The 10,591-nt window shown below is 60.7% G+C and overlaps 1 protein-coding gene across 1 annotated transcript in view; it reads left to right on the top strand.

Moving 5' to 3' along the window:
* The first annotated feature begins 151 nt into the window (after positions 1-151).
* Positions 152-10,591, top strand: part of SNTA1 (syntrophin alpha 1) — a 12,781-nt gene continuing 2,341 nt past the window's right edge. The window contains exons 1-5 of the mRNA XM_027883338.1: positions 152-439; positions 2,752-2,937; positions 9,231-9,429; positions 9,521-9,728; positions 9,804-9,934. Coding sequence (XP_027739139.1) covers positions 172-439; positions 2,752-2,937; positions 9,231-9,429; positions 9,521-9,728; positions 9,804-9,934 — 992 coding nt within the window. The 5' untranslated portion in view covers positions 152-171. The remainder of the gene's footprint in view (positions 440-2,751; positions 2,938-9,230; positions 9,430-9,520; positions 9,729-9,803; positions 9,935-10,591) is intronic.

Below are 10,591 nucleotides of genomic sequence, written 5' to 3'. Positions count from 1 at the left end.
CGGTGCAGGGTGTGAGCGGGGGTGCACGGGGCGGTGCAGGGTGTGAGCGGGGGTGCACGGGGCGGTGCGGGGTGCACGGGGCGGTGCGGGGTGCACGGGGCGGTGCGGGGCTGAGCGGGGCGGTGCGGGGCTGAGCGGGGCGGTGCGGGGCGCGGAGCGGCGGGCGCGAAGATGGCGGCGGGCCGGCGCGCCCCCCGCACCGGGCTGCTGGAGCTGCGCGGCCCCGGCGGGCAGTGGCTCCGAGTCCTGCTCACCCTGGCCGAGGACGTGCTGGGGGTCAGCCCTGCCGATGGCCCCGGCCCCGGCCCCGAGGCCCCGGCGGCAGCGCAGCTGAACGGCGGCGAGCCGGGCTCCGCCGCTCCCGAGGCGCTCGCCAACATCAGGAGGACCGTGCGCGTCGTCAAGCAGGACGTAGGGGGGCTCGGCATCAGCATCAAAGGTGAGGACGGCATGGGGAGGGTCTCGGGGTGGCGGAGACGGGGAGGCACCGGCACCATGACCTGTTGCTGCCGCCGTTCCGCGGCTCGCTCGGGGCTGGGGTCGGGGTCCTCACACCCCCCCAGCCTCTGCGCGGGGTGGGGAGGGGGACGCGTGGCACTGAAGGCACCCCTTACGGAGAGAGACATGTGTCGGGGTGCAGGGGGAGCCAGCCCTGCCCGCCGTGCCCCGGCCGGAGTGGGGATCCCTGGCGTTTGGGGGCTGGAGGGGACGGATTCCCACTGTCCCCCCGCGCCCACGGGTAGGGTGCGGTCTCAGGAGGCAGGTGGGACGCAGAGGGCACTCAGTTATGCAAAAGCTGCCCTTTTGCAGCCACAGCGAGGGCTCTGCCGGCGTGTCCTTGTCCCCCCGTGTCCCTGAGCTGGGAAATGCCCTTTAAAACTATCAGATAAACGATGTAAAGCCCTTGGAGACCTCCAGGCTCTGGCGGGGGGCAAGTGGTGGTGTTAAACCAACGCACTCGGGCTTGGAGGCGTCTGCTCCCGGGAAGCCGAGCAGAGGGAAGCCTCCCAGTTATAATCCCTGTTTTCCTTCCCAAGCTGCCTTGGTGGGAACTTCAGACTGGAAACTTTTTGGGGCAGGGATGGCGTTCCTGGCGTCCTGCCCGCCTTTGCTTTTCGCGCGGCTCCGAGCGTGGCGGAGAGGAGGACGAAAAGGGCAGCAAAGAGGCAGGGTCTGTCACGGAGGGGCCGTAACTCCGCTTGCGGGCAGAGCAGGCAGCGGGCTCGGCAGCCCCGGGGGCAGCAACAGGGCAGCTCTCGCCTCCTGACGTGGCTTCTTCCTCACAGCTCAGAGGAGACGGACGCAGCCTCCGGCTCCCTCTGAAGTCGGGAGGTTTTGCAATGTGGATGCCTGGGTGCTGGAACTGGATCGACACTGCTGGCCGTGTCTCCAGGGTGCCCTAGCCTGCCAACCCTTTGGGTTTTTTTTTTGAAGCATAAACCCCCCCTTCGTAACGACCCTTTGGCTGCCAAGTTACTGCTTTCTTCGTGGCTCTCCCAGGAAAGGAGAAACTACATTTGGTTCAGTCAGGACTTTATTTTTGCAGTGACGTATGTGGAAAAGTAGTAGTTGCCATCAGAACTGGGCAGTAGAAGCTGTTGTGAGTGGTGGGGCAGCTCTGGTAGGGCAGGACGTCGTTCCTCCTCTCCAGGCTGCCGGCACGTCCCTGTTTGTGCTCGTGCCAACCTCGTTTTACCCGCCGATGCTTCCCCCTGCTAGCCGGGGCGTGGGTGAGGTGTCCTGCCATGGGGCGTGGTGAAGGTCTGGGTGCCGTGGGTGCTGGGCTGGCAGGACAGCGGGCAGCTGAGCTCTGAGCTGTGCTGGCCGAGGCTCTGGGCCCTGGCAGGACTCTCGTTGCTGGCAGCTGGGCCGGGAGCCGCTGCCGCAAGGACGGAGCAGCCCCCGCTGGGGCCTCTGACAGCTGATAACCGGAGCCCTCGCAGGGCTTGGCAGGCGGCTGAGCGAGGAAATGCCTGTGGCACTGGCTGGGAGCAGCCCCGGGGCGGGCAGTGACAACAGGCTGGGCTCAATCTCTTCCTCTGGGGTGAAGATCATCTCTTGGAGGCTCCTCGGGACAGGCTGTCCTGGGGCACAGAGCACGTCGGGGGCTGCTGATCCCCGGCTGCCGTGGGCAGTAGCCGCTGCATCCCTGCTCCCTGGCACGGAGGCAGCTTGGATCTCCTGGCGGGTTCAAAAGTTAACGTGCAAATTGATCTCCTGAAGCCGCCGGGAGTTTGAATAGCATTCTTTTAGTCAGGAGAGCAGCAGGTAAAACAGGGCTCCTGTGCTGAGAGGAGCACGCAGCCAGGGTGGTTCACCTCTCCCTGACTCTTTGGCCTCTCCAAAAACGTTCAGCTGTCTTATCTGTTGAGATCATGAAGTCCTTGGAGCAAGGATAGTCTCTCAGCACACATGATTAATAATGCAAATAAAGACATGCTTTCCTGCCAGAATTGGTGGGGAGATGGCCAGGTTTGCATGTTCACTCTGACTAAACTGTGACCATTCCTAGTGGTTTTGGAGCAATCACTTCATCTGCTGTAAAGCCTCGTGGTACTTTGGCTGCTGTGGTTGGTACAGGTGTCCTGTGGGCATCTGAGGGAAGGAGCAGGAGGTTGACCCAGCACAACTGAGTGCCAGGAGAAGGGCTCAGCCTCACCAGGGCCATCTGGTACTGGAGCATCCCCCTCCCCACCTGCTCCTCCGTGAGCTCCAACAGCCACAACCACTTCCTGTCTCTTCTGTTTCAAGGTGGCCGAGAGAATAAAATGCCCATCTTGATCTCCAAGATCTTTAAGGGGCTGGCAGCGGACCAGACCGAGGCGCTGTACGTGGGGGATGCCATCCTTTCCGTCAACGGCACCGACCTGTCCGAGGCCACGCACGACGAGGCCGTGCAGGCCTTGAAGAAGACGGGCAAGGAGGTGGTCTTGGAAGGTAAGAGACAAGGGTGCAAGGGGTGGCAAGGGTCCTCCTGTACTGGGATGGCACTGGGGTGGCATACCAGATGTGTGTGCCACCGCTCAATGTCCAGAAGCTTTGTCTCCCTGCTACGGGACTGGGGGCAGGCAGTGGTGGGAGGTGTGGGACAAGTTTCTGGCGTTTTGGACTCTTGTGTTGCACAGCATCACCCCAAGGTCTGCAGTTCCTGGGGCAATAGAAAGCATTTTCTGCTTTTCACCTGATTTTAATTTAAATCCACATCCCTGGCTGGGGATTTTGATAGTGTGAATGGGGTGTGCTGGTCCCCTACCCCTGTGAACAGCTTTGGATTTGCTGGGTGGGTTTTGGGCAGGCAGGAGGAGCAGGTGGAGGGGGAGGCAGGACCAGCTCAGGGGTGCAGCTGCAGGGGCTGCCCACCCAGGGGATCCCTGGCAGCTGAACCCCAACTGCAGCGCCACCAGATTTGTCACATGAGGCTACAAACATCCCAGGGATGCAGCTTTCACCATCCTGGGAGAGACTGGAGCTGGTTCCCTCAGAATGGGCTCCCTCTTGGTACTGGGTAGCCAGTCCCAGTGTCTCCCAGCCCTGCAGGAGCCCCCCAACCCCACTTGAGGAGTGGGTGAGGGCCGGTGGGTTGTGACCATGGGAGTGCTGAGGGAGAGGTCCTATTCTTTTCCCATTTCACATCACATCTGTCCATGTTTGCCCACCCTCTGCCAGCTTGGCCAGGCTGGGATGAGCACCCCAGATTTGTCCCTCAGGACAGGACCCTTCCCCTCCCCTCTCTTCCAACCAGCCCGTAGGGTTGCCCTGGTTAACCATGAGGGGCTTGGCACCAAGATCCCAAAGGGAGGTTTGATTTGGGGGCAGCTCTCTGGGCTGTCCCTGGACAAAGAAAGAGTTCTGCTTGCTCTGCTGCCAGCAACCACTGTGGCTCCTGCTTTCCTGTGCCTTCCCCAGATTGTCTCAGCTCCAGATTTTCGTTTTTAGCTTTGCTCAGCCCTTTCTGCTGTGGGTTCCTCCTCTCCTGGGAGCCTCAGGACCACGATTCAGCCCGAGGAATGTGCTGCTCTGCACAGCTGCTGGGAGCAGATAGGGTTGTTGGTGGGATGGCTTTATTGTTTTTTTTTCTGACCGAAGAGAAATACAAGAACTTCTTTCTTTGTGAGTCTGCAGAATTCCTCCCCGTAGCTGCTGTTCTTGGACCACCCTCTCTTTGTTGTTTTCTGTCCATCCTTTACTTTGGTGTGGGTTTCCTTTCTGTGAGAGGCCCTGCCAGAGGTGGAGATGAGCTGCCCTTCCTGTAGAGAACAATTTCTCTCCCTGGACCCCCTCCTCCTCCTCCTCCTCCTCCATCCCCTGGGAATCAGGCACTGCCAGGCTGCTCTCCCATGAGGCAGCTGCAGACAGGACCTTTACTGGAGCTCACTAAGCTCAGGTGTGACCTGCAGGGCTTCTTAATTAATTAAAACTCCCAGCAGGTACCTTGGGAGAAGAGTGAGGTGGGGCTGGCTCCCACCACAGCACTTGGGAGGCTCTGGGATAAGTTGGTAGCTGATGCTGCTGGAGTTCTGCGCTGTGGTGTTGCTTGGGGTGCTCCAGGCAACAAGCTGGAGCAGGAAAAGGGTCTCTGCTGCTCATCTGATCACAGATGTCACCTATAAACACGGTGCATCTCCATGCCCTCCCTGTTCTGGGTTTGCTGGCACAGCCGTGGAGGATGGCTGGGCTGGCACTGCCCCATCGAGTTGGTGGCCCTGCCTCAGGAAAGGGTGTCCCCTGCCTTAGGAAAGGGTGTCTCCTGCCTTGTACCCACCATCCTGGTGGTTCTCCAGGAGCTGCTTTGCCAAGCATCCTGCCCTGGGGACATGTGGCAGGGCTGGGGGGGCAGGGGGTGTCCTTAAGGTGCCCAAAGGGTGTTAAAGGGGGATTCTCTGCTCTTTTCTCCTGCTTGGACTCTCTCTAGAGTTTGGAGAAAGACAGCTTAACATCACTTAGACACTTCCTGGTCCCTGCATGCTGCCAGGTGTGATTCCAGCTTTCCTTATGGACAGAGTAGTTTGGCACAGCCAGTGTCTGCTACCTTGCTCCTGCTGGCTGCAGTCATTCCTGGGATTAGGAGTTTTTTTGGATAGCTTGGAAGTGCCACTGTGGCAGGTAACAAATCTGGGAGAGCTGGCACCTCCTTACAGGGCGGTGAGCTGGGGTGGGACCCTCCAAAGCAGCAGGGCTGGGAGGTGATGCGTTTTAATTTGAGGATCAGCAGTGGCTCCACATGCCAGATCTCACCCTGGGCTGCTGAGCTCGGCTTCTGGCTCCTGGGTTGTCATTGCTGCCCAGGCGTGAGGACACGCAGATACCTTTCAGTTAATCCGGCCAAGATTCTTTTTTGGATGTGCCAAACTACTCCCTTGATATTTGCAGGAGGACTGTATTTATATTACATTGTTATTTCAGGGAGAGTTGCTCTCCCTTGCCTTATTTTTCCCTTGTGTGTGTGTGTGGGTTTTTTTTTTTTTTTTTTTTAATTTTATTTTCATTGCTTGGAATCCAGAGATTTTCCATGGCAGGGGAAAGGCTGATAAATATCCTTCCAGCTGCCCTGGGAAGGGCTTTGGTGACAAGGAGTGGTTTTCCTGGTGAGGCCCCTGTGCTGTATTTGTCACGGGGGGAGAACTGGGAGCGGTGGGGAGGAGTAGCTGGGGCAGCCTTGGGCATCTCAAATCTGTGGCAGCTCAGGGCTTGTTGGCCTGGGGCAGTTGCAGCTCTCCAAGACTTGCTTGGCCAAGAAATAGCCTGGAAGCCTGAAATTCAGAAAAACAAAAGGGTGCCAGGAGAGAGTGGGGCTGGGGATGCCCAGCTCCATCAGGCTGATTGCCATAACCACGGGATGGAACCCAGGCAGAAACAGAGGCTTTGGACCTGCCCTGGAGATGGTGTAGAGAGAAGATGAGGATCCACATCCTCCTCCCTCCTCCACACCTCGCTGCTCTGAAGCTTTGCTTTCCCTGGATCTCCAGGACCTCCGTGGAAGGCTTCCTGATGTGATGGCCACCAGTACAGGTGACTGGCTGGGCTGTGTAGATGCTGCTGGGAAGGTTTTGGCAGGAGAAACGGCAGTACCCATCCTACCCCTGATGGGCATTGCAGCCTGGAGCCTCTCTGCTGAATCCATGCCATGATCTCTGGGCTGGAGCAGAGTGTGGCAGCACCAGGCTCATGGCCCAAGCAGCAGGAGGGTTCTCTTGAACTTGGGTGTCCATGTGGCTGGGACTGTTTCCCTGCCTGGAGGAGGTTTTGTGGCTCCTCAGTGAAGCTCTCTGGGATCAGGAGCTTGGTTTTGGTCGTGCTGAGCCATGGGAGGTGTATGGGGCACATCATGCAGGCTCAGGATTGAGGGTGCAGGAGTGTTTGGTTTGTGATGATTCTCCATCCTTAGGAGGAGAAGGAGAATTTGTAGCCAAGAGGTAAAACCAAGGAATTTTGATAGTTCCTGCCCTTTCTGGCTTGTTGAGGAGAAAAAAACCCAACTGCAACACACAGGGCAGACAGGGGGCCTTTGGTTTACCATGTCCCTGCTGCAACACGCTGCAGGGTTCAGGGCACATGTGCTGCTCTGGCAATGCCCCTGTGCCACCAGCCCCCTGCAGAGGCACCATCCTGGCACAGGTGGCCATGAGCCCAGAGACTTCTGCTGTCCCCAAAAAAACCTAAAAGAAAGCATTCTTCAGTGCAAAGCCCTGAGCAGTTAAAGGCTTTATTTGTCCTGTTTCCTCCATCCTGGAGAGGATCAGTGGGACAGGCTGTCTCTCCTGGGAAGTGGAGAGCCCACATGGCTTGGGAGGCTGCAGGGGTTAGCCCAGCAGCCACCCAGGGCTGTGTGCCTGCTGAAGGTGGCTTTAAGTCAACAGCAGTGAGGCAGTGTTTCTGCCAAGTGGATTTTGGAGGGTGCAGGCTAACAAACAAGGAGCAGGCAGGAGCTCCAGCACTGTTAGTTAGAGGGAAGAAATAATTCAGGAATTACAGTCACTGGCAGCAAAGGTGATACGTAATATGGTCTGAGTTGTGTGCTTTAATGAGATGGAGGTAATTAATTGATCCATTCAATACCAGCTGCAGTGAAGGAATGGCAGAAGTGTAAGTCACCTGCTATAAAGCCAATGCTGGGGTCACTGGAGGAGACAGCAGCTCCCATGGGATTGTGAGTCCAGAGACCACCACAGCTTCCAGCTCTCCATGCTGGCTCAGGACCCCCCAGCGCTCTGGGAACCTGTTGATCCTCCTTGGCCTTAAATCTTCCTTAAAGCCACGTACCAGAGCCACACGCATGCTGGCCATTCCCTAATTCCCTGTGCCCCATCCTGGGCTGGGCGCTGCTCCTCCCCTCCGTGGCTCCATCGGGAGGTGACCCCACCGTGTCCCAGCGAGTGCCGGTGACGTCCCCCCGCCTGCCCGGGGAGCCAGGGGCTGGCGCGGGGACGGCGCTCGGGTTTCAGCAGCTGAATGATATCTTTCTGAACTCCAATTAGTTCCCAGGCACCGGCATAATGGCAGGTCCCCGCTGCCAAGATTAATGGCTGGGGCAGGATCCGGCGTGGCTGGGATGCCTGCGGGAATGCAGTGCCTATTTATAGCGGGAGGAGGAGCAGGGCACGGGGCTGGTGGCCCCCGCGCCGCCGCCTTGGCCCCGGGGCCACCGCGGGCTGGCCCGGCCCACGTGTCACAGCAGCGTGGCCTTTTATAGCTGTGTCCTGCGGGGCTCTGCCTCCCCGCAGCGCCCGCGGGGCGTCGGGGTTTAGAGATTCGAGGGAGCTCACTGGGATGGGAATGAAGGGGGAGGTCACAGAATGGCTGTTCTGAGCTGGAAAGGACCCACAGGGATCATCGAGTCCAACTCCTGGCCCTGCACAGGACACCCCAGCAACCCCACCACGTGCCTGGGAGCGTTGTCCAAATGCTTCTTGAGCTGTCAGGCTTGGTGCTTCCCTGGGGAAGACGGGTGGAAGGTGGGTGGTGGTGGGCAGGTGGAGTTTGGGGGTGGAGGGCTCTGCATGCAGACTCTCTCCTGGTGGGAAAAGGGCTCCTTTCTGGCACCTCAGGCTGCCGTGGCTTGGCTGCAGCGATTGGAGCTGGGCCCATCCGGCCACCTACAAGTGTTGGCTGCAAAGCCAAGCTCGTGTCCCCACTCCTGCCACCCACTCTGCTGACTTGGAGCTGGAGTGGGACCAGCAGGGACGGCTGGGGACGTGGCAGCAGGCACGTGTCTGCCCCGTGCTGTTTTCCCTGAGCACCTCCAAAGGGGAGCCCTTTCCCTGGGGCCACTTAGCTGGTTCCATGTTCCCCCAGGGCTGGACCAGGACCGGCATCCCGCCTGCTCAGCCAAAGTTTTTTTGGCCAGCGTTGCCGAACTCATTCTCAGGATGTAGCTGTGGGGCCCCATCAATTTGTGGTGCCTTTCATCTCCCCCTCCCCTTAAACCTCAGGAACCGGCTGCCATCCCAGCGTGGCTCTGAGGGCTCTGGCTCCGGAGCCAGGCTCGCTGGGGACTGAAAGCTGATTTCTTGTCCCTGGTTTGAAGCTCATGGGGCAGGGCTGAGCTCTGAGCATGCACTCTGTGGCTTTTTCTGGGGCCAGGCCAGGGTATTTGAGAGCTGTTACTCAGTTGGCAGCAGGACTGGCTGTACCAGCACAGTTTGGACCGTGTAATTTTGGCCTGGGACTCTTTCCCATTCCCCACCCCTGCCTGTGTGTGCTGCCCTGGGGGCCTGATCAGGCTTGAATCTGTGAACTGATCTGGGTTAAAGGGAAGAAAAAAAAGGGCACAGGCCATTTTTATCCCTCTTGAGGGGGCTTCCTGTGCTGGGATGGTGGGGCACAGGTACTGGGAGGGCCCTAGGTGTCATATGGGGGTGGTGAGGCCCTGGCACAGATTGCACAGAGGATCTGCGGCTGCCCCATCCCTGGAAGTGTTCGAGGCCAGGGTGGATGGGGCTTGCAGCTACCTAGGATAGTGGAAGGTATCCCTGCCCTTGGCAGGGAGTGAAGCAATGTGATCTTTAAGGTCCTTTCCAACCCAAACCATTCTGTGATTCTGTGTCCCCCTCTGGTGTGACCTCATCCTCCACAGGGGTGCAGGGCATAGGACCCACAGCACCCACGGGTGACATCTCTGGAGGTAATGGAGGGGACACAAGCTCCAGTGACGGGAGGGTGCAGGGGTTTCAGAGGGGCAGGATGACACTGGCCTGTGCCGTGCCCTCAGCCGGGTGCTGCCTCTCTTCCAGTGAAGTACATGAAGGAGATCTCCCCTTACTTCAAGAACAACCCCGCGGGGGCCACGGTGAGCTGGGACCCGTCTCCTGGCGCCCCGCAGAAACGATCCTCCCCCGTCCTGCCCCCTCGGGAACTCCGGGAGGGCCGCACGGTGCCGCTGAAGATGTGCTACGTGTCCCGCAAGTGCCTCCCCACCGACCCGGAGCACAGGTCAGCGCGGGGGACCGGGGGGGTGGCGATGCCACCGCGGTGCCCGGGGTTGGGGGGACGGCGGGGACCCAGCGGGGCCGTGTCTCTGCAGGTACCTGGAGGTGTGCTCTGCGGACGGGCGCGTCGCCCTCTTCCTGCGGGCGAAGGACGAGGCCACGGCGCAGTCCTGGCTCGGTGCCATCCAGGCCAACGCGGGCGCGCTGCTGCCGCGGGTGAAGGAGGAGCTGCGGGCACAGCTGGCGGCCGCGGGCACGGCGGCCGGGCGGGATGTCAAGCACGTGGGCTGGCTGACCGAGCAGGTAACCCCCTCCACACCCCCGGAAACCACCCCGTGCCACCACGATGCCGGTGGCCCTGACCCAGTCGCTTTGCAGCTCCCCAGCGCCGGCACCAGGAACCTCCTGGCCGTCCTCACAGAGAAGGAGCTGCTGCTGTACGGCAGCCTGCCCCAGAGCCGGGATGCCCTGGGCAAGCCCACGCACAGCTACCCCCTCATCGCCACCAGGTAGGGGCCACCGGCCCGCTACCCTCCCGCCCTGCACGGGGACAGGGTGGTGGCAATGTCTGGGGGGCAGTGGCAGGGGCTGGCAGTCAGGACAGAGCTCCAGGGGTGGTGGCAGAGCCCCAGGGTGGTGGCTGTGACCAGGGATGGTGGCAGTGATCAGAGGTGGTGGCAGGAGCTGGGTGACAGGGCAGAGCCCCAGGCTGATGGTGGGGGGTGGTGGTGGAGTCCCGAAGCAGTGGCAGGGCAGTGGGGGGATGATGGCAGAGCCCTGGGCGTGGTGTTGGCAGGGCACTGGGCATAGCGACAGTGTCCAGGGGTACTGTCAGGGCGCTGGGGACGGTGGGCTCAGAGCCCCGGGGCTGGTGCGGGGTGTCAGGGCTGGGGGATGGCAGTGTCCCAGAGTGGTGACAGTGTCCCAGGGTGGCGCAGGGCCCTGGGGCTGGCGCAGGGGCTCAGTGCGGGGGCGGTGGCGGTGGCAGTGTCCCGGGGCCGGTGCGGGGGCTCATCCCGGGACCGGTGCGGGGGTTCGGGCGCTGCGGGGGCTCATCCGCGGGGCTGCAGCGCCCCCTGCCGGCCCCGCCGCGCAGCCTTCGCGGAACGGGATGCGGGGCTGTGCTGGGGCTGTGCGGTGCGGGGTGCGGTGCGGGATGGGGGGCT

The sequence above is a fragment of the Empidonax traillii genome, unplaced genomic scaffold, assembly GCF_003031625.1.
Source record: "Empidonax traillii isolate 1590-97213 ecotype Southwest subspecies unplaced genomic scaffold, ASM303162v1 scaffold124:size1682992, whole genome shotgun sequence".
NCBI lineage: Eukaryota > Metazoa > Chordata > Aves > Passeriformes > Tyrannidae > Empidonax > Empidonax traillii.
The sequence above is the reverse complement of the archived record's forward strand: the minus strand, read 5'-3'. Positions and strand labels throughout refer to the sequence as shown.